At 38.0% G+C, this 25,038-nt stretch overlaps 1 protein-coding gene across 26 annotated transcripts in view; it reads right to left on the reverse strand.

Annotated features, from left to right (window-relative positions):
- Positions 1 to 25,038, reverse strand: part of CELF2 (CUGBP Elav-like family member 2) — a 330,610-nt gene that overhangs the window by 169,565 nt on the left and 136,007 nt on the right. For all 26 annotated transcript variants that reach the window (XM_072147397.1, XM_072147398.1, XM_072147396.1 and 23 more), the window contains exon 2: positions 17,108 to 17,304. In XM_072147397.1, the coding sequence (XP_072003498.1) occupies positions 17,108 to 17,304 (197 nt within the window). The remainder of the gene's footprint in view (positions 1 to 17,107; positions 17,305 to 25,038) is intronic.

The raw sequence follows: 25,038 nt of genomic DNA on the forward strand, positions 1-25,038 counted from the left end.
GTAGCATCATGGTATCATCGTATATAAGGCTTGAAAAACAAGCAAATCCATCAAGTCCAAACTTTAAGAATTAAACAAATGATTTTTCCCCATAACCCGAGATATTTTTGCTCTCCAGAAAGGCATCCAGGCCTTACATTAACCAGAATTTATAGTTTGTTAGATACGTAATTATTTAATCCGGCACACAGGAATGCATTGTGTAATTCACCAATATACATGTCCGCACAAGGTTTAGCAGTGGAACAGAGTATTCTGATGAGATTATCACTGCTGTTTTTTCATGAATATTATATGTTTTTGTGACCTATTTCCAAAGTTTCATTTCCTTTATGCTACCAAGTATACATGGTGCATCGCATACTTTATTTTCCTAAATACTGCCCATAATGTCATTCACTGTCAAATCCTCAGCAAAATGAGGCATCATTACTGAAATGCTAGAATCCATAACAAATAGGAAAAACAGCAAAGTAAATATGTATGTAGGCCAGGCAGCATTTATTCACATATACTTGCCTAAGTTTACAATCATTTTATTTATTTTTTTGTGGTGCACCTTTAACATAGGGCGTTCGACAGACTTTGCATGATATTTGTGTTGCATGATGCCTAGTGCAGTTGCACCACAAACGGGTCCCATGCAACACAATTGGGGTGCAGACACTTGTTAAATAAATGTACAAGCAGATTGCAACTAAAACATGCAATGTTGGCCAGAAAACTGGTGCAAACCCCTTAGTAAATGTGCCCCAATGTTCTGCAAGTTGAATGATATTGAGAACTGGTAGTTATCACACTATTCTAGATGCATTTCTTATTATCAGCAAATATCTGCCATACAATTTAATAGTAACATCATGATCTTGTTTTCTAGGTGTAGTGTCTATTATAGAAGCAAACTATGCCACTGGAATGGGGATTAGAGAAGGCATTTGGTAACCAATATTCGGACACTAGGTCTCGCTATGTACTGTGATTACTGGCAAATGTTCCCGTGTCACATCAAAATGCCAAAGCAACACATAACAAGTGGTAACTCCATCCACAGCTGTAAACTGTTTGATTAACTTACATTTAATACAGTTTCTTGGCTCGGATCAATTTCCTTCAGTCTCGATGTGCAGTTAAGGAGTTGTTCCACTTATTGAAATTTGAACGCAAAGAGTTTTCTTTTGCTTTCCTGCAGTGCCAATAACTTCATATTCAATATCAGTAGCTACTTTGCCACTGCCAAAAAGGGACAGTGTCCTTTAGCCATAAAGCTATATAGTCCCTACATGGGTACCAGTCCGACAGCAATGCCTAACAATATAGGAATACTTTGATAACCAATAGGGTAGTCTTATCGTAAATGCTTTACTGCCAATAAATATCTAACAAAAAAGATAGAAAACAGTAGTGCCCTGCACCCGGTCCATATAGCAACAGTCCATAATAATCCAGAGAGGTAACATACTCCAGTTTAATTACTGCTGTGAATTACCAATGCCACCAATGTACAGCTCATTTCTGTAGGTGTTAGGAAAACAGCTGTGCATGCTGGCATTGGGATCTGCAACAAGGAGACATTTATAAGGAATTCGTTGGATGCTCCATACATGTTTAAGATATGAGTAAATCTTTATTTTCATTTCATTTAAATGGAAACTGTCACCACACTAAACTCCAGGCCCACAAATAGTACCTTCTTCTGTAAGTCGTTTTAGCATATTTTTAGGTTGTAGCATGAATGAAAAATCTACTTTTATTATTTTGGGCGATGCAGTCAGGCAATCAGGCAACCCCGCCTTCTGCAGTCAGGCAACCCTGCCTTCTGCAGTCTGGCAACCCCGCCTTGTGCAGTCAGGCAACTCCGCCTTCTGCAGTCAGTTTGCACGTACTGTGCCGCTTTGCATGACATGATATGGGACACCAGATGCATGGAGTGGGCAGAACAGGGCAGCATTGCCTGACTGCATCGTACAAAAGAATAAAAGGTGATTTTTAATGCTAAAAAAGACCTTTAGGGGACTTACATATTACAGAAGAAGGTTTTGTAGGCTTGGTGGGTTAGTGAGCTGACAGGTTCCCTTTAACTACTATTATTTAAGCAGTAATATTTGGACCTTATGTAAGTTTTTACTCTTTTAAGGAGTTTCTATTTCTAAAGCAACATGTCTATAAAAGTGAGATGTAACACTACATATATAATGGCTCTAATTATAATAGACATGTAACTGTATTCTGAATTATCACAATTTTGTTATATAAGCACCTTTTTCTTCCTAAAACGCTTGACAAAGTCTGTCAACCTAATAGACATAGCTGAGAAATTACTATTATATGTGGTCATATTTGTTAACATGCTATCAATCAGTTCAAGGTGCTTGAGCCTGGATCTAAAGCTACTGTAGCAGGAGAGTAGTAGGAGATAAAAAGAAAAAGTCCATTAAAATATTTGACTAATTCTCTAACAAACAGTAAGTCTCTGGACAACGCTGTCTGAGTACTAATGGCAGCTTCCCAGCTTTCTAGTTGTGAGAAATTTGAGCCACTATGAAAGACAAAGGTCTATATTACATAGCGCAACACAAATGCTTCAATAGTTAATTCAAATATCTTATACGTGTGATGCCGTTCTTAGAACAAACATATAGCTCTTATGATACCGCTATATAATGGTATGTAATTTTATGTATGCTGATAACATCTCATGCTGTATCCTCTAGTTTAAGAAATGGTGAATAGGGGTAAAACAAAGGCAAATAAAAAAAATAGTAACCTAAAAGGAACCAATCACATCGTCTCTTTCATTCCCAGAGCTGTGTGAAAAATAAAAGTAGAATTCCTGGATTTTTTTAATACATTTAATGTTATAGCTATATTTATGGTTCCAACTTATACACCTAGGACCATTTTAGGCACATGATTGCCATTTTAGCTCCCTAGGACTCGTCCTGCTGTACAGAAAAGTAGTCAGTCTCTCCGGTATGTAGGACTTCCTATATTGTGCAAAATTCTCCTAACATCTCTCAGATGCCTTCTTGTCCCTAACAAGCTTTCTTATTTTATCCGTATGCTCCTCCAAGGCAGCTGAATGTTGAAAACGTAGGCTAGATTAAGGAAACCTTTCAAATGGGAAGGAATGAAGATGGCAGACATCCCATAAGACAAGTAAAACACTACATTTACAGTTTTCTATAACATACTTAAAAAAATAATAGGTGAAATAATGGGGCATATTTACTAATATGCCATCAGATGATCCGATGGATTTGGACAACGTGCGGGACTTAACATGTCAAATTGCGTCGCAAGACATGCACTGGGAGTAGAAGGTGAATGCCGGCGGACTTCAGCGGGGAAGTGACACATGCAGGATCTCGGGGGCGCACGATCTTGGTGAATCGCGCCGGACTTCATCCTCATCGGACAGTCTAGATTGGGGATTGCGACAGGACCAGATAAGTAAATGTGCCCTAATATATTTATTTTTGGCAATACATTATCTTGTAAAATCTGAAAAACGCCTTGAGGAAAAGCTTTGCCCTTTTATGTTTTAGTCATATTAAGGGAGATTTATTATAACTATTTCAAATGCCAACATCTTAAAACTAGACTAAGCAGGGACATTTATCATAGTGCCTCCTGCAGTGTGACAGATTTGGTGCATCTTGCTAGACCTATCTTCTTATGAATCCACTTGGTAGACTTACTTTAAAACAATAATTAGTGCCAGAATTTTATAACTTTTTTTTTTAGAAATATCTCAAAATGGTCCAGTGAGACTCAAATGTGTCACATAACATACACCAACTTTATGTCTCATGTTGAACTACAATTCTGGAGAATGTTGCTAAGTTAATCTCATCCATTGTGCTTTTTTTACCTACTTAATGGACTTTAACGATGTATTGGATAATGCTTTGTGTTGCACGAAAGTTAAAACAATAAAAGTGAATCACACCTAAAATAATTAGCTGATGTGGCACAACTTTGATATTTCATTCATTTATTTATATTAAAGTACAATGGGGAAAAAAGAGTCACGTTATTTTGGTTACATGATTGGGCTGCATATTAGAAGATTGCCCTTCCGTGTACAGTAGTAGTGTCTTGCATAACTTCAGTCAAGCCACCTGACCTTACATTAGCGTAATGACAAAATCATGTGTAAACTGATGATACACATGATTTCTGCATTGATTTGTGCATTGATCAAATAAGGATTTGCTGAACATCTTGGGTTGTATTTGGCAATAGCTTGTACTGTGCTTGGACCTAGCATAACGTTGCCCGACTGTTCAATTGGGGTGCCAGATACAGTATATCAAGAGACCAGAGCCTCTTCATACATCTGGTAGGACCGAAGGGAACAGGGGTAACAGCAAGCACTGCTGCACAAGGCTGCATTGTTTGAAAAATCTCCCCAAAATTAAGTGTATGCGGAACACCAGACAGCAGATGTCAGGGGCTTTAAAGATTGGGTAGTTGGATTTTTACTGTCTGATCCTTTTGTTCTTAGGGCGGTAAGTTGCACCACAGATAACCTGTACAATGTCACAATGACTTGAGGACCCTATTTTGTTTCAACTAACTGCCATATGCTGGAGAGTTTTCCTCTAGTTAAAGAGGATAGCTGTATATTATGCCATGTGATGTGATCACAGAGTAGAGTTCCAGTACCATATGATTTCATACAAAATTCAGGCAAAATACAACTGTGTGCTTAAGACCCCAGCAGAACATACCATATACGCAAATAAAGAGAAAAAATTGTGAAGCGGCACCATGTAAAAGCAGTAGGGTGCAGATCTTCACCAGGATCCGACAAATACCCCAACAATAACTGGCAGAGATCGATGGATGGATCGTTGGAGTGCTGCTTCATCCATCGATCTCTGCCATATAAGAAAATATATATTGTAAAGATCATTCATATCACTCCTGAACGTCATAGCTTCAAACTGCAAGCTAAGCACAATGTCCGTATTGTAAAAAAGTAAATTTTTTATTGCTGAAATCAGTATAAAACAGCCCTGTCTATAATTCTCCAGAGTTCAAACAATACAGTTATGTAGATACAGAACATAATCTGACATTAACCCAGATATCAAATGCTAGTAAAAATGAATTGTCGTAGCTCCAAATATAAATTGGACTACAGTTCTGAAGAAATGCTATCACACTGAATCTTCTGGAGAGGTGAAATGTATTAAAACAAGTGACATGGAATTAAATGAATCAAACATATTACACAAAATGCAGTTCGGTAAGCACAATTTTTCTGCGGCTTGGGAGGCGAGACCATTTTCTCAGAGATGGATTTCACTTACTTTCAAATAAATTACTTTAGCCATTGTTGTGATTTGAAACGCCAAATAGAAATTTAATACCCAAAATACGCTAAACCATTTTCTTTAAATGAAATATACAAGACATCAATTGGAATACAAAGAGAATCTCCAGAGGGAAATCAGAAGGCAAGAAAAGGTTAAATGGCCTATTTAACTATTTAATTCTATCTAGGAGTAGATATGAAATATTATTTTGCTTACAGAAAAAGAAAATGTTTTTACACATTTATCCATTTGATTCGAGTTTTGATAATTTACCAATCAATATATGATAAGGTCACTATAGGGATAACTTGGCATATCAAAGTACATTTGCTAAAATTATTTGGTAATTTATTATCACTATGAACCAACAGCATTTCTTACTTTTGGTTTACACAACTGGCGTTATACGTTAGTGGCAAAAGATGCTCATTTCATGTTACTGGCACTCCCATTGTACTGGAATTTTAAGTATACAAACCAATGTGCACTTTTTTTAATTTAGTTAATTCACCACCATAAAAATGAAAGCAGTATATTAAAGAGCAAGATGACCTGAGCAATTTTGTACGGAAAACAGAGATAGCTGTTTACCAATGCTAGAACAGTCTCCTTTTTCCATACAAAATATTTGCTTGTTTTCTGTGGGACAAATTGTACTTCCTAGTGACACCATTTAATGTTCCATGCAATATCGTATTGGAAAACTGGAGTCAGTATGATCTCAATGATATCAGACTTCTGCTGTGTTATCACACCCTAAAAAGTAGACCTTTCAGAAAAAAAGAAGTCCCTAGCTACCATAGAAACTGATTGAAAGTACAGGCAGTCCCCGGGTTACATACAAGATAGGGTCTGGAGGTTTGTTCTTAAGTTGAATTTGTATGTAAGTCGAAACTGTATATTTTATAATGGAAGTTCTAGACAATTTTTTTTCTTTTGCCCCAGTGACAATTGGAGTTTCAAAATTTTTGGTGTAATTGGACCAAGAATTATCAATAAAGCTTCATTACAGGCATCTTACAGCTGATCATTGCAGTCTGGGACTATAGTAAAGCATCCAGAGAGCTTCACCAGAGGTCACAGTGGGCAGAGGGGTCCGTCTGTAACTATGGGTTGTCTGTAAGTCGGGTGTCCTTAAGTAGGGGACCGCCTGTACAGCAGTAACCAGCACCCTTTATGGCAGTTTACAGGCAGTGTATGCTGGATTATACAGCATACAACTGCCCTTTGTGGTGTGAGCTCAGCCAGTAAGCCCTCCCTTACAGCATTAACAAAACTGTGGTGTGCTAATAAGGCATCTGTCATTAATGGGGTATTCTCACGAAAACAAGATTCTTAAATATATTCAGGATAACAAAATAACACACCCTCTAATTCACTGTCATTAACAAAAATACAGCATTTCACAGATATAATTCCAATCAGTCCTGGTGTTTACAATTTTTTTGTCCATGGAAATCACCGTAAATCTTCTGACTATGGTCGGACTCTTCTCATGAATAGCTTCTCTTAACTGCACACTGTAGTACTCTCTGTCTCCTGCCCTTCCCCCTGCATTACTAGACCATCTCAGACAGAGGCACTTCCTGCCAGTGATGTAACATGCAGAGACTTACTCTACAAACTACAGACAAATAAGGTCTTTATCCGGGAGGGAGGTAAATAGCATAGCTGACTCTGTGTATGTTATAGGTGAGTTATCAGACCTGAGAGTGTCATTGTATTTCATATCCATCTCATGGATCTCATCATGTCTCATCTCTGATCTCACTGATCTCTGTTTTTCTATGTGTCAGATGCTAGAATAATGTTCAGTGGCTAAATAAAAGGGTCAGATAAACCTGTACCCAGATTATCTGAGCATATTGTCAGCACACAGCATCTCATAGCACAGAGGAATCATGAAGTGTATGCTTACTTAGAGAGTCCCCGCCCAATATTACACTGACCATCACTGCTAAAACAGCAATAAAACTGAGTAAAATTATAAAGTTAGGGAGTTAAATTACCTTTATTGTGTAAGCATCACTAAAGCACCCCTTAAAGTGCCTTTTTTAAGCAAAAAATGTACCCAACATCTGATGGCTACTTTAAAGCTGGAATCATCTCAGACTGGTTTCTTGAACATGACAATGAGTTCACTGTACTCAAATGGCCTCCACAGTCACCAGATATCAATCCAATAGAGCATCTTTGGGATGTGGTGGAACGGGAGATTCGCATCATGGATGTGCAGACGACAAATCTGCGGCAACTGTGTGATGCCATCATGTCAATATGGACTAAAATCTCGGAGGAATGCTTCCAGCACCTTGTTGAATCTATGCCACGAAGAATTGAGGCAGTTCTGAAGCCAAAAGGGGGTCCAACCCGTTACTAGCATGGTGTACCTAATAAAGCAGCCGGTGAGTGTACAACATTAACCAAAATTCAGCATCTTCTTTGAGGGTGTCACATACAACCTTCAACATGAGCCTGACTGAAGCTGTGGGCAGCACTTTCGAGTCATCACCCCTGAATCTGGGCAACATAAAAAGCATACAGTGATGTTATGACTGCAAAATACTAATCTACAATTGCTGTGCGGGACTGTAAAGTTCACTGTGCGGTAATGTGAGGCAATCTGTATAACTACTCAGGTAACGTGTCAACTGCCCGCAGTGCAAAAGATCAGGTCCAGAGGGGGGAATTATCACTGCCATGGGCCCTGGGCTCTATGAATATTATAATCCCTACAAGTCTGGAATTCATTTCCTACATACGTTACTAGAATCAAGCTTCTTGGAGAATGGAGCATGCACCCCTTCTGCCTGTTTTACATCTGTGGTTTCAGGACCTTTGTAGGGCCTACAAAGGTTCTGAAATGCCTCTAGTGTACATGAGTATTGAGAACATGAACAGATGTACAAGGATTTCATGGATGAAGGTCCTTCTGAATTTAAAATGTAATGGGTGATTTGGCTGGCCATGGGCCCCCTAGAAGGCCCATTGCCCACGCTACTGCCCAGTTCCTATTTCTGCCGGTCTCTACTGTGTGGGCAGTCATTTCCTATGGACCTCGGTGGGATGAGCAGCACTCACAGACTACCATCAACAGTACATGGCCCATTGCATGCGGTCTGCAAAGTGCGGTCTGCAAAGTGCATAAGTGCACTTATTTTAATGTACATGAGTCTATTATAGATACAGAAGAATGTAGAAGGAATTTTGTATGGGGTAAAATGTCTATCACAACAGTATCTGCTTGAAAGAATCTTTAAAATGTCCTTGGGGTTTCTGATGATTTTATTTCAGGTGTTCGGGCACACTTGTTTAAGTACAATTATTCCCAGAACAGCCCAAAGTGAGTTAAGGTAATATTAATATAAAGCAGAGGTAATTGATGCGAGTAAAATGTTAAAGTGTTTTATATTACAGTACTTCTCCTTGGTAAAATCATAGTAATTGAAAAACCATGTTCTGGACTGGAAAATGCATTATAAATACTTGAAGGACAGTGAACAGTAAAAGTATAAAAAAAAATAGTTTGGGCACCTGAATATACGATATAAAACTTATAAAGGTATATATAAGGTTCAAATTAAATGAAGATCCACATTTAATTCATGTAATACTGCCCTGCTGCCCAGTAAAAGTGTACCCTTTTAGTTCAGCTCTTTATGAATTATAGATTTATACTAGCATTTCCAGTTACAGGCGTCCCCCTACTTAAGGACACTCGACTTACAGACAACTCCTAGTTACAGACAGACCCCTCTGCCCACTGTGACCTCTGGAAATAATCAGCTGTAAGGTGTCTGTAATGAAGCTTTATTGATAATCCTTGGTACAATTACAACAAAAAATTTTGAAACTCCAATTGTCACTGGGACAAAAAATCTTTTTGTCTGGAATTACAATTAGAAAATATACAATTTCCACTTACATACAAATTCAACTTAACTACAAACCTCCGGACCCCATCTTGTTCTTAACCCGGGGACCACCTGTATATATAAAACTGTAGCATCAATCAACTATGATATGTGTAAAAGAAACATTGGGGGGCATGTATCATAGTTTTTTCTTTCTTTGGTGAATTTGTGAGACATTTGGTAGCTCTTTTTTGCGCCTTATGTATGATCATGTGTTGGTACATGTTCAGTTTTGCCTATCCTAGCAGAAGCAAATTTTTGATTTTGAGACTTTTTGTTGCAAATGTCTCAAATCCACATGGACACAAGCACTGTAGTCACACCCCAGAGAGATGGCAACAAATGATCAGGAAGAAAAAAAGGGGTTTCCCAGCTCACATCCAAGGTCACGTTGAAGTCGGCACGGAACCCGCCTTGTTTGCACAGGCAAAATACTGAGAAAAATAAATTTGATGGTCCAGCCAACAGCGGTGATCTTTCAGACTTTTATTTCGTCAAATTTCATTTATCCACAGTGTTAATCCATAGTTCCTACGCGTTTCGAACGAACTAGTCGCTCTTAGTCATGGCTAAGAGCGACTAGTTTGTTCGAAACGCGTAGGAACTTTGGATTAACGCTGTGGATAAATGAAATTTGACGAAATAATAGTCTGAAAGATCACCGCTGTTGGCTGGACCATCAAATTTATTTTTCTCATGACAACAAATGGTGTTTGTAAACCCAAATGTTAACAGTAATGTAAAACAAATCACATCTCCTCAGCTGCAATTAAATGCAATCAAAACACAACATGTGACCTCACCTTTAAAAGTAACAAATAAATAAAAAAAATGTAATTGCAAAAATGTATGAAATTTTCAAAAAATGGGTTATCATGCAAAATTTTAAACATTTAAAGCATGTGAACTAATTCCAATTTACATGTTAAAAGAGGGTCCATGAAAAAAATCCTTCCTTTGCACCTGCCCTGGACCAGGTGTAGATTTGCTCCTAAAAAGTCGCAAAAACAATCAAAATAAGTGATACATAAATGAAAGTCGCACAGAACATTTGTAAAATAAAGATGCATAAGGCACTGCACAAGGTGCAGACCAAGGCGTTCTTGAAAATCGGCAGAAAAAGTTGCAGTGAAAAGTCGCAAAAACTACAAAAGTCGCAAAAATTAGACAATTTGACTAGCAGAAATAATGATGTCCCCCCATTGTCTCCCTATATTAAATGGGCTTTTTACTTAATACAGAAGCCCAGCTATGGACTGGACCCTATAGGGTTTGTTTTGCCGCTGGATTGACATCTTATTCCAATTCAGTAGGATTCCTACTGAATTGAATAAGATTTGGACTCTCTAGAGGAGGGACCATACATTTTAGAATTGCCATGGGCTGGCTGCAGGTAATAACATTGTTTCTGGGCATTATGTAAAGATTGCATATGCTGTTTCCAGCTGTCAACTGGCATCTTTGATAGGAGCTAGTTGATGTTATTTGGCCTCCTTAGATAATATTTCATTGTCTTGCAACTGCTGTGGTGGCCTAAATACATTCTTATACAAACCTTTATGTTGTGATGGGATATTGTCCCATTTTTCAGCAATTTTTGAATAAACATAATAAAATCTGAATATAGTTTTTTCGGTAGCATGTACATGCATTATGCGCTAGAAAACATAGTGGTAAAAGTTATTCTAGACTCAAAATATATCAGAAATCACTGTTTCAATACTTCAACTCCTGAAAACTAGTGCCGATAACTTAAATTACTTCCAGAAATGTACTTTAACAAGATCTTGTGGCAGAGTCCCATTTATCCTCACTACACTATTACAGTACAGATGATGACACAAACCAATTTTAGGCTTTATATTATGTTTTGACAGTTCTCCCCAATAGCTATACCACATTCCAGTCTTGAGTTGAAGAATTTAGTAATCCAATGTTCCCCATATAATAAGAGGCTCTAAGATGATCAAAAGAGAATTGTGCATCTGGGTGAATTCTGTATCAGATATGGCGTGGTGAAGATTTCTGCTATAACATGTTCTAGGAATCTAGTCAAGCTAGGTGCACATATACACAGCATACCAGAATCTAACGGTGAAAGGGAGCTAGTGTGCAGGTGTGAGATTTGAAATCTGCTGATTTGTTATGTAGCCAGGCTGAGGAAGGGAGAAGATGCAGGGGACGTGTAATTACCAGTGCTGCCGGAGACTTGAGTTTAATTGCATATCTTTAGTGCATATTCTACACTAAAGAGAGCTTAAATAAATTAACAAAGAAGAGATCCTGCATCAGGATGCTATAAGGAATCTACAGCGGGAGCTGCTTAAGTATGATCCAGATGGTGGATTACCTTTAAGAGGGACTCTGCTAACAGAAATTGACCAAAAAAACCTCACCACTATGTTTGTTGTCAAGAAGCAGAGCAGCAGATGGTTCCAGCAAAACAGCAGAACCCTTCCCTCAAAGGAGAGTCCTCAGCTTCTGTCCTTTCCTCACACAGTGTAAACAAATGCATTAGAAAGAGTTCATCAGGTCCACAATATCTCCCAAAGCAACAATAATACTTCCTAAGCAGGGCCGGAATATAGGGTGGCTCCCAGTGCGCATAACTCAGGGTCCCCACCACTTATCCCTTAAAGAGGTCCCCACCAAGTGCCGCCCGAATCACCCGCAATTTGTGCGGATCCGGCTCCCCAGGTTTTCTCTAAACCTGTTTCTGCTTTAACATCCGGTTAAGAGAACCGGTCGGTATCCAGGACACTTCAGCATATGGCAGTGCGAGGAAACAATAAGTTCTCCGCAATGCCATTGAACTGTGAGCGCAAGCAGGACGTCTGCATCCTTGCCGTGGATCCCTTTGCTGCCAGCAGCGGGACTACAACGTCTTGTGTGGCAGTGTGCGGGTAATGGGGCAAGGTGAGAACAATTTTATTATTTTCTGGGGGCTGCTTAATATGTATTACTGGGGGCTGTATATATTTGTTAGCAGGGGGGCTGTATATATTAGGTAGCGGGGGGCTATATATATTTGTTAGCAGGGGGGCTGTATACATTTGTTAGCAGGGGGGCTGTATATATTTGTTAGTAGGGGTGGCTGAATATATTTCGGAGGGCTGTCTAGATTTATTTTGGGGGAGGGATGGATATATTTACTACGGAGTGTTGTACATATGTATTACTAGCAACATTAACTTAAAAAAAACAAATTATTGTGGGAAGGGCCCCCGCCAGTTTGCGCCTAGATGCCCCCTACACCCTTAATCCAGTTGTGTTTGTAAGGGGTCTTGCAAAAATATTATTATTATTAGTTTCAGCAGGCATTTTGCAATAGGCAGACTCCTTTTAATTTGAAAAGGTTCTCCTCTATAATAACCCTCCTTTATGCAATAGCTTTTTTAAGAAGAGCAGCACTCAATGGTAAATGAATAACTGTGTTGCTATGCACCATTAATTTTTCTTTATAGTTTTTTGTTAGCTTTATTATAAAACAGGAGTGCAGAAAAAGCTATCTGTAGCATTTGTTATACAGTTTTTCAGTCTTGCTGTGGCATATAAGGAAACACAAAATGATTCTACATCAGATCATGTTGACAGTTTCAGGTCCATTCAGTGCTTAGCCTTATGCTCCAATATTCTTCATACACTACCAGTATTATTATTTGTATCAATCAGCTCTATTCTACTATTTCTGTGTTTTGTGTATTTTACATTTGTGCTGATTTGCTTGCTGTCAGGAATGAGCGTTGAATTTTAATGCTGACTTCTAATGAGCCAAATCTGACGATTGAAGAAGTGAATGGGGTCAAGCCATCTTCCATTTTATCTCAGACACATGAAATTATAGGGCACATTCATTTCTCCCCTTCTTGCTCCTTAGGTTAAAATGGAAATGAGAAATAACAAGGTTAAGCCTGATCTAAGAATGATAACAGACCTTGTAAGTCTCATGAAAGTGAAATGGAAGATGTCAATATCTAAAGCATGCAGCTCTCCTAATCTCCCGGATAAACTAACAGGATGAAGAAGAGCCGTCATCCATGAGAAAGAGCATGCAGGTACTGCAGTCAGGAGACAAGATATCTTTCCATGTAAGCCCTCTTAGAGCTAAATCCAATTCCACTGGGTACCAGATAACTATAAGATCTCCACCTTTATTCTAAAGACTCTGAGGCCACTCCTTGCATTCAGTGCAGTTTGGCAAAGCATGTGTTAAAGTTGTAGTTTACCGCACTGTACAGGCCTTGTTTCGCTTCTCTTTTTCCTGATTTCAGAGTAACACATGACTCTATTTGTTACACAACATACTGGAACAAAGTATCTGATCTGACATCACATAAAAGGAAAACATGCAGGCAATGTGCAGTTTCATGTCTGCTGATAATCATGCTATATCTGTGAGTTATAGTTTCTCATCGCATGTTATTAACTTTGGAACATAAACAACATGAGTGAACAACAACGTAAGATGAAAACAGCCCAAAACATATGATTTCTTCCCCACAAACAAATTCAGCAAACCAAAATAATGTATATTATAAATATATGGAAAATATATATATATGTATGTTGAAGGGGTTGTTTGTCTCAAACCAAAGCTGTTTCATAGTAGCGGAATGGAAAATAAGTAATATAAATGTGCTGAGGGCAGCCAGTGCCATGATGTTTATGCAACGGTCACCCCCGAGGGAAGTTACATGCCCTGAATTGTACGTAACATGACTGCAACCAAATAGGACTGCAGGAGGTGACAGAGGGGACGGGTTTATTTTGCTTACAGTGTAACTTAAGGTTACACAAACTTTTACACACACCACAACGTGACTTTATGTGATGAAGGCTAGCATGTTACAGAAGCTGAGCCCTTGTGATTGAAGCAGAAGTCCAGTACAAACTGATAGTCATGCTCCTGCCAAACTATCCATGTCGATTTTAAAGGGAACCTGTCACCAGAGACCCTTTTTTAGCAGCAGGCTCCCACAAACAATTTATAGCATATTCCCCAAACACTTTCATCAAAATTCTGTAATTTGTGGATCAAATGATGACTTATATTAAACTTTACCTGGCTCCCTGCCAGATGTGTCCTCTAGATGTGTTTATCACAGAGCCGAGTCCCTTTTTTTTTCAAAGTGAAGAAAGAGGAGTATTTTACACAGGAGGTGCGACGGAGCCAGGTAAAGTTTAATACTGTATAGGTTATTATTTGATACACAAATGAAAGAATTTTCATGAAAAAAACAGTTTAAGAATCTGCTATAAACTGTCTGTGGGGGCATTGGAGAGGCTACAAGGGGTCTCTGGTGAAGGGTTCCCTTTAATATCAATTGCAGATGTTGAAAACCCTAGAAGTGTAAATGGGGAACATCACCCCCACATCAGCTTCCCCACCCTATAATTGCAGGGCCACCAATGCATTTGCAGTGTACAATATGTGTTGTGTTTTTGACACCTCATTAAGCAGCAACATGCACAGAAAAAAGAAAAGGTTAAAGCTTTCTGAACTGGACGGAAAAAAAGAAAAAGCAAGAGCTTTCTGAAGGCCAAAGCTATCCCCTATGGGTTAAAGTGTTTTTATGCACTTTATATACATTTATACATGTACATGTATACACAGTATACATTTATACATACAATGGGGGTTATTTATCATATGCTGGCTCTCGGGTTATGATAGTCTCACCGAGCATCCAGCGCAGCCACAAGAGGTTCAGACCTCTTGATGTATCTGACAGGGTGCTCACTGTGTTTATTTCTACACCAGGCCGCCTGGTCATGCCCCCTCCCTTTACGAAAAGGCGAAATAATCACAAATTTTATCAATAAGCTAGCATTATTTCAAGGCTTCAATGCCACTGTGTATATATAAACTATATGTGTTTATATAAACTTCTTATTTTTTTATTAAACCTGAAAGGTGATTTATAGGTGTATTGTCAGGTATATTGTCCTGAGCAGAATAGGAGCAAGCTGTCAATACTACTGCTAAGCTGTAAATCACTGTGTGTGATCAAGGTAGTTAGGACTCCCACTGTCTTTCCTAGGAGTTGTGTCACAATTAGCTCTTCTTATTACACAGAGCTTCTCTCCCAGTAGAAAAAATCTTACAGGATTGCTTTAAACAAAATATGTCTGTGTAAACTTCATCTGCTTTCAATCAAATAAAAACATTTCAACACCCAGTATCTTCAATCAATCAAGCAATACTATTAGGCCTCCTAGTGTTTAACTAAACCAAATGCATCTCGTTATTGAATCCTACAGAGTTCTATTTAATAAAACTATAGGAGGGTATAGGTGTATTGTGACCATGCCTAAAGATAATCTATCACCCTAGAAATGCAAATATGAAAAGATGGATTTTTTCACTTATTTTAGTATTCTCTAGTGGATGACAATATTTTTAAAATTAGTATTCTGTAAGTGGCATTCCAAAAGTTTCAGATGTGTCTTTGAAAGGATATGCTCTCATATCGTTTTTATAGAAACGCAAAATGATACTCTTAAAGGGGTATTCCCATTTGGATATACAAATTTGATTGAATTCATCTGTGATACACACACAATTCATCAATTGGATGCAAAAAATATACCTGTGTGAAGATAATTTCCCATAAATGTAGTCATGTTGTCCTTGGATACGACCACTATCAAACTTTTCCAGCAGTGGCCAGGGATGTGCTTTTGAGGCTCTTCTTGACCACTTGGATTCAGTGTTCATTACCAAAGAACAGCAGCGCGACTTGCAGTAACTCCCAGACATTTCATATGCAAAAACAATTTGTTTCTTTATGCCAGTGGTGGCAAACCTATGGCACGGGTGCCAGAAGTGGCACTCGGAGCCCTTTCTGTGAGCAGCCAGTCCACCACCCCAGCACATCAGACAGTACTTAAAGAAGGATGCGTGGACGGGGCCAAATTATCTTTGGAGGTCCTCCTGCTAGCCCCTCAATTCTCCTTGTACAGTGCGACAATAAGTTACTACTTTAATTTTTGGTTTGCACCTTGGGATAAAAAAGGGGGGATTTTTTGTTGTTGTTGGGGCACTTGGTGGCTAAAAGGTTCGCCACCACTGCATTATGCAATCACTTCAGCAAAGGTGGCCATATCCAAGGACAAAACTCTAATTTCTAAGGGAACGTGTGACTTCAATTAAGGACAGTCATCTTCACACAGGTACATTTTTAAAAAAATATCCAATTGAAGTAATGTAAATATATGGCCGATGAATTGAATTAAATGTGACTGCTGAGATAGGAATACCCCTTTAAACCCCAAGACATGATTGAGACAGATGCTATTTAGAACATTTGCTTTTTCTTAACTTTTATTAGAACAGACTTTGGCTATTGAAATGAAAATTGTAAAAGTTCTATCTCTGGCAACTATTCCTTCCTAAAATATCACATGAAAAGTATATATATATATATATATATATATATATATATATATATATATATGTATATATAATATATAATGTATATTTATATACATTACAGGAACAAAGAGCAACAGCATAAGAATTCCTAGAGTTTGAAGTCAGCTTGAGAACATTTCTTCTATACTATTTCTATACATTTCTATACACAACTTCAGGGGTTTTTCTTACTGTATGTAAATCTAAAACAAATCTTAATAAATAAACTATATACTGTATACAATATATAAAGAATGTATGGGGAAATACTAGAGGTGACAAACCAGGACACAATTACATCTACAATGGATAGAGGGAGATACAAGAAGATATTGTTACAAAGCCAGAAAACCATTACACCAGTCTCTTTGTCACATTTCCAGCATACTCTAAAAATATAGCTGGAAAACAACATCAAGTACATTTCCTTGCAGACTAACATCATACATCATTACCTTTGCTTTGGGGTGGATTCTGACTTCTGTCTCGTAGGACATTGATTTGATAGACGGCTCCATAAGGCTCAAAAAGGTCTTTGAGTTCTTTTTCTGACCATGAACGTGGGATCTGACCAACAAACATCTTAATGGCATCTGGGTCTGGCTGGTCTGAGTGATCCAAAGCTCCATTCATCTTGTTGGTTGTTCCGTTACTGTGAAGAAAGAAGTATAAAAGCAATATTAGAAATGACAGTATAAATCAAATGTCTGGCCACAACAGGTGCTGTCTGAAGAAAGGTCTACATAAATAAATGAAGGTTACACCGTTAAGGCTCTAACTTACATCAGCCTACAATCAGCAATGGAGTTGTCAGGAATATCACGGATGGTGGCTAAGTCTAGATTTCAATAACTAGACATCTCACAGCAAAAAATGCAGAAAGATAGCTCTTCATCTTTACATTGCAATATTCTGCTGTTTGAGCTTCTCCAAATAAAATGCATTTGCCTTATTTTGCAGGATAAAAGAAGAGACGCTTTTGGTAATAAAGTTGTATGAAAAGAATATGAAATACTTGGCAATCTGTCAGATGACTAATGAAAGATGCCAGTGATGAATCTGTAGATTGTGTGAAGCCTCCATGTGTGCATTAAATTAGTCTAACTTTCCCCAGAATGCTGGAAATGGCTTTATACTGCTGATCTGATCCCACTCTCTTTCTGTTCAAGGAATGAGTGAGCTTGGGAAATTTAGCCCACTGTTTGTGGAACAAAGACTTCGATTCACAAGCAGAAGTGTGGAAAGCAGAAAACTTTCAGAATCCTGTTTGAAATGTGATGTGTGAGAACCTTTTTGCTGTCTCAAACTATTTTTAAAGCCATGGTGTGCTCAGATGAAAAATGTTTCATGTGAACATCAGTTGTAACCAAGGCATATTGCTTCATCTCAGCAGGGTATATATATATATATATATATTTATATGTGTGGATGAAAGATAGAGGGCGAGGCAGAAGAGGATACAGAGGGACACAACATTTTGAACTGGCAGGGATGAATTATGGTATTGTTTTCATCCTAATACGCCCTAAATGCCAGTCCATTTCCAATACGCCTCCATTACGCCATACTGTCTGTAATACATTATGTAGGGAAAGAGACTGTAGGCAGATGCAAATAAAGGAAAATGTAGTTCAATAGATTCAGTGTTGGCAGAAAATCATATTTAAATAAATAAAATAGTAATAAACATTGGGGTAAGTCTGCACAAGATATACAATGGGTATGGAAAGTATTCATTTAAATTTTTCACTCTTTATTTCATTGTGGCCAATTAGTACGATTAAAAAAGTTCTTAATTTGCTCATAAATGCACACCTTGCTCCTCATCTTGACTGAAAAAACAGATGATTTGTTAATTCTACTCAATACTGAGCAAAGCCTCTGAATACTCATGAGCATCTGATAGTTCAGTTGTTCTTTTTTAATAAATTACCAAAAATATCTACATTTAAGTTTTTTTTATCTGTGTAGAGTGTACATTGATGAGCAAAAAAAGAACTTTTTTGATCTTACTATTTGGCTGCAATGAAGCAAGAGTGAAAAATTTTAAGGGGTCTGCATACTTTCCGTAATCACTGTATTGAGGTGGGATTTAGAAACAGATTCTGAAGCAAAGGTGAAACCCAAAAAATGTGAATAGACCTAAGATTGTTTCTGACAAAAGTATGGGACCATATTTTTGACAATTTACTGTATATGTGGCATGTCACAAATAAAACGTGACTTGTAATAAATATGAACAGTACAGTAATACTAGGAGTATAATTGAAGAGTCACGGGTATAATATCTCCTAAGTCAATGCTTCAGTTATCCACATAATAAAACAGAAAAGATTCTGCATTAGAAGGTTAAACCTGCATTAGCCCCCTCATATGAGGCCCTTATATGGATTCCTTCATAGCTCTAGTATAATAGGCCTTAGTAATTGGACAGTCATACATTAAAGCTCAATACAAATACTCTGTCTTTACTACCTATAAATGAATCACGACTTACATTTTCTCCTTATGAATTCCTATACATTACATAAAACCTTGATCATAAGCAGTCTCGTTATGTATCACCCACATCAATACTTTTACTCTAGTAACAGCTATCTGTATTGTCTGAGATGACTTCTTTGCCTGTATAAATGATTGACAGTAGTCATCCTGGTAATGACTTGAGTTCTCAATGCTACTTTTATATGTCACTTGCCTTTATCTTGCTTGTTAGTTGATGAAACAGACTTATGTTATGCATTATCTGTGGTGATACATCTTGTGTGCTCTATGTCCAAATCAGTCAGTAGCCTGCGATATAGCTATCAAATACAATGACTAATGAATTCTGTAAATTCTAAACCTTATTCATCAATGTACTTTAGGAAAATGTCCTCGTACCTACAACAACAGCTAATACCAACATGACAATATAATGAAGGATACTGGGATGACATTCAGTCTTTGTTAAAAGTCAGGTCCTCGCATCCTACGATGAGTCATATAACACATACAGCAGGAAAAAAATATGTTTTATGTAGAAGATTCTTCCCATTAACAAGATATGATGTATTAAATATAGGCTTTACCCTTAGGCTATTTACTAAGTAGAGGCAGGCTACATGCTATCCCACCACCTGGAACGACCCCCCTGTGGCTATGTTATGATTACTACATGCCACTGAGTATCTGCTTGAGATAATTGAATGAAGTAGATTTTTTTTACAATATTGATTTATTATTTAAGTTACCCTCTAGTTTTCTTTCCAGCTTAGTAGAATACATTATACAGTATCACCACATCATTATATAGCATAAGGATATATAGGCAAGTTAGACTTTCCTTAGAAACTACTCTAAAAATCAAACACAATACATGTATTCATAATCTTGTGAGACATATTTATATTTTTGTATTTTGTGACTAAACTGTAAATGTAGCCCTGGTCCAAAATTCTAGACCTTTACTACCCTTGAACCCTTGCATTTCTTTGTTATGCCTTAGGCCTCTTGCATACATGTGCATTTTGCAGGTTGCAAGAAACAGGCTGTGTGGAGCATCTGACAACAGCGGGTGAGCGTTGTTAACCACACAAATGTCCATAGGTAATGCTGTGGTGCATACACCGTGAACGGGTCCAATAGAAGTCTGTGGGGCCATTAGCTGCAGTTTGTGTGGCTAACTCATGGCCAAATACATCGGCCTTAGAAAGTGTGTGCCTCTTAAGCTATACAACTATGAGTTACCCAGAAATTTACATAGGAAAGGAAATTATACCTTCACATGTCCTGATGATAATCTGCAAAGGATTTGGGGGTATATGTCATATAGACTGATGGTTAATGTGTACAATAAAATCAGATCAAGCATATCTTGAGTTTCTTTGCCTCCTTGACCACCCCCTTGCAGCTTTTTTTTCACTTTTGCTCCTGCATTTCTATCTCATAATTTAGTTTGTGGCCACCATAGGAAAGAAAATAGCAGCCATGAGATCCCTTTAGCATGCACTTCTTTCACTTACAACATTATTACATGAGCAGATTTTTAAACTATGTCCTAACACTGAAACACCCTTTGGTGGACAAGTATAAACCATTTGTCATATATTGATTGCAATATTAATGTGTTAATTAATTAGGAAGTTATAATAATATTATAAAAAGAATATTTGAATTATTCACTAAGATGTCTCATATTTTAAACAAGTTCAACTTAAATGATAGAAAAGTATTTTGTGCTAGAAAAATAAAGTACTTTAAACACACAAGAAGTTTCACATACTGTACAGTACAGAACAGAAAATAAAAATCAATAGGACAAGTAGCCTCTGTTTTCATAAGATTTGCTCTTTATTAGACAAGATCTAGGCAATTTAGACAATCTCTAGACTCCAGCTTTGTTTATCACAAAGATTTCCATTGGGGTTAAGGTTATTGAGACCATCGATCGGCTGCAAGAGAGAAAGTCCTACAAGCTTCCTATTTAGATGAATACTGGTTATTAGACACATAGAGAAAGGAGAAAACAAATAATAATCTCCACATTCAGCTTACTTTGTCATTTTACTGTCTAGAACTGGCTATTGTGAGAAGCAAAGCTAAGAATATAGATCCGTACACTGCAGTCTTCAGCAATTTCAAAGGCTCTCACAGGGGGAAGGGGGGTCCCAGCCCCATTCATGTCTTAATACAAGGTGTGTTCAGGCTCACAACTGTGCAATATACACAGAATACAGCTAATACTTCCTGTAACATATTCATCAATTTACTACAAGATGTGGTTATTATAAGAAGCAGAAATCTCAAAACTAAAGTTCCCACTCCAATCTTAGGCCCCACCACTATGATCCCCAACCATCACTACAACAGGGGCTCTTAAGCTTTGCTTTTCCTCACTGTGGTCAATTATTAGCAGTGGTTGAGCATGTGGTTTGTTCCTTCACCCAGTATTAAGCTTTTTCTGTCATCCACATTGGCAATGAATGGATGGACAAGGTACTACATGAACCATTGCTCCAACATTAGGTCCCTAGTGATCGGACACCTAATATTTATCCCATAAAAAGATAAATAAAAGAAAACCTATTAGTTTGCCTTTCCAAAGACAATAAAATGGAACCTAAAATACAAATAGGGAAGAATAATTGATAAAGTAACTTCACAGAATAATCTGATCTTGACTTTGTTTTATTTATTTACAATTGTGTCAATTATCAAAACAGCTAAATATTCACGGTAAAATAAAGAATTTAATGATTGGAAAGGCGGGTTCAGATCTTAGTGCCAACTAACACTAGACCAGTGCGGTTATATCTGTGGATATAAACAGTGGGTGCTTGTAGAATAATATTCCACCTTAATGAGATTTTAATACAGACAATCTTGCTAATTTAGACTATTTTGATATAACTTTTTAAAAGAAATCATACAAATCATACATTTTGGTGCATAGCAGGTGTATGTCAGTCAGTTGTCAAGCAGGGGGAGCCTGCTAGGAATCCTACTCTCAGCATCTTGTAAACATGGGCAAGTTACTTTATCTCCGTGTACCTAAGGCAGCAAAACACAGATTGTAAACTTTGCAGGGTGGATTCACATACTCTATTCCTGTGATGGCGAACCTTTTGGAGACAGAGTGCCCAAACTGCAACCAAAACCCACTTGTATGTCGCAAAGTGTCAACATGACAATTTAAGAAGTAACCTATTGATCCCTGCTGAATCACAGGTTTTAAACATATTGGTGTCCTGAGTTCACCAATACAATAGAAAGATGATGGAGAAATTTGGATTGTAGCTTCCTTCCAGGGTCCCCTGAAGAGGAAGAATCAGGGGGCCCAGAGCAGAAGCTCCAATGACAATCCATCTCTATCCACACCTTCTTGCTCCTCCTGTAGTCCTGGCAGCCAAGGATGTGGCTTTAAAATAGCGCTGAGCATGGCACATCCTGGGCTGTATGGATCACAGGAGGAAGCCTTGAGTCATATCTGGAAAACTCTTGTGTTGGTGTGAAGACCTGGGTGCCCACAGAAAGGGCTCCGAGTGCCACCTCTGGCACCCGTGCCATAGGTTCGCCACCACTGCTCTATTCCCATTGCCAAACACAGTATGCCACTAACTATATTGTAATTGGGAAACACATTCACTCTCATAGGGGATAATGTGAAATCTTGTGTATTGTTAGTTAATGTTTTCATTACTATATTGAATGTGCACATGAGTCTACAGGCATGAAATGGCCATGTGGTCATCTTTTAATTGTAAAGCCTAATTATACTATATCTTTATGATCTAAACAGACAGCAAGGTAAATTACGCTGTAGTTGATAACTAAAATAGAGAGCAGTACCCAGATCCAAGAAAAGAAGCCCAAAAATGATTACTTGATGTAGTATTTACTATAAAAAAAGGTCTGAAGATCTGATTACAAATGCTCTGTAAGCCTTTCCGCCACATGCTCATTGCTTGCTTTAAATGTCAAGTGCCAAAAGGGAAAGTTACTTTCATGGTAAGTTCTTAAATGACGCATCCAGACACTCATCTGTAACTTCATTAGCTTCACTAAACCTACAACCCACCCTCCACAGGAAGGATAGTCTTTACTGACCTAAACCCCCACCAATTTGCTTGTATTTGTTATTTTTATGGATGCTCTTAGTATCATCCACTTGATATACAGAAGTGCAGTTCTACAAGTGAGCACCATGATAAAAGAACACCTTTTAATGTCAACAATGTGTATTTCTCTGATTTCTATGGCACAATCTGATGCTGGGCTGCTTGACAGTGAATATGTAACGTTATTTTATAGCAATGAAGCACAGTGCAGGCTCATTTATTTGCTCAGATATAAAGCTGTGCATTGCACAGATGCTCAGAAAGATGAATCCCTTGGCAATTAATGTCAAAGCAGAGATGATTATTTATGGGAGAAAAAGTGAAGCATGGTTTATGCCTGAGTGGCTCTATGTGAGTGGCAGGCTTGAGTCAATGTCCAATTTAGCTTACTGGTCCTGCAAGTGACCCGGCACTTCATCTTGATCACTGACAGGGTATCATCTTTTTATCGGAGAAAAGCCTGGGGCACAGATTAAGATGCTGGACTAGTTACTGCATTTACAGGAAGAAACATATTGATGAAGTAAGCAGTGCATGCTATATGTTACCATCAGGCATTTCTACAGTTTATTCCATATACAATTTCCATGATATATTTGACATGTATATGTCACTGATTTATAGATGTGATATGTTGTTACGGTACACAGCCACTTTGTCACGCTGTGTAAACATATCAACAGCCTGGGAGAAAAAGTTACTGAAGATGGAAGCAATGAAATGATTTAATGTTCTTCCATGACTTGTTGTATAGGGAGATGTAGAGATACTTGTATGATTATGCTTATTATTATTATGCCGCTGCATTGTGTCTGTCTTTGTTACAGAGCACTGTGGTGTGCGGTCTCAGACTGACCTACTGGACCCCATGGATACAGGAGAAGACAACCCATTTTGGGGGCTGGTAAGGTCCAATGAAGGTTGGCCCCTTAATTTTTTATCTTGCAACCCCAGCAGCCAAAGATTGTGTTCTAATTCGGATCTACTGAGAACAACTTGCGGCTATAAAAATGAGAAGTAGAAGAATTTATGCTGAACGTATAAGGTCATTTGACATAACAGATGGCAATAACAGGAATCTAAGGGTTGAAAGCATGCATCCAGTACTAATCACTGCCCGCTAGTTTAAGATGGACTTAAAAGTGGTGTTTCTTGTTGCCATAGCTAGTTTCTAAATAAAAATAGAATTATTTACAGCTGTGAAGGGCATTTCAACTCAAAACATCACTAGGATTTCAAAAGATCTTTGAGAAGAGCTGAAGATGAGAACGTTACACTGATCATCATTTTGAAGTCTGCATAACAGACAGTTCTTTAATGCGTGATGCTGATGAGGTTTTCATCCAAACACTCCAGTTTTTAAGTCATGACAAAACATAAAACTTGGCAACACTATATTCTGAATAATCTTTTGTTGATAAGAGCACGCGTGTGATAGGGATTTGAAAAGCAAATAATATTTTAATTAAGTAAACTAATACAGAAGGGTTTTATGGATATTATACTTTCAGCCTTCACATACATCGGACTGGGGTACCTGTTAGGAATACTATCAGAATTACTACTGGTTTCCTGGGTTTCTGCTAGTGGCTGGGATGTGAGTGTTCCCCCTCCACACCTACCTACCAATAATAAAATGCTGAGAATCTTTACAAGAACTGATGACAATAACCCCACACTCTTGCGTCCCCACCTCTGGCTCTCTTACCCTATGGCTATAACAGTACATGAGCTAAGAGCTGTCTTGCGCTAGAAGCTTAGTCAATGAATACTGCCAAACCCCTGGT

Source organism: Engystomops pustulosus, chromosome 4 (genome assembly GCF_040894005.1).
Source record: "Engystomops pustulosus chromosome 4, aEngPut4.maternal, whole genome shotgun sequence".
Taxonomy (NCBI): Eukaryota; Metazoa; Chordata; class Amphibia; order Anura; family Leptodactylidae; genus Engystomops; species Engystomops pustulosus.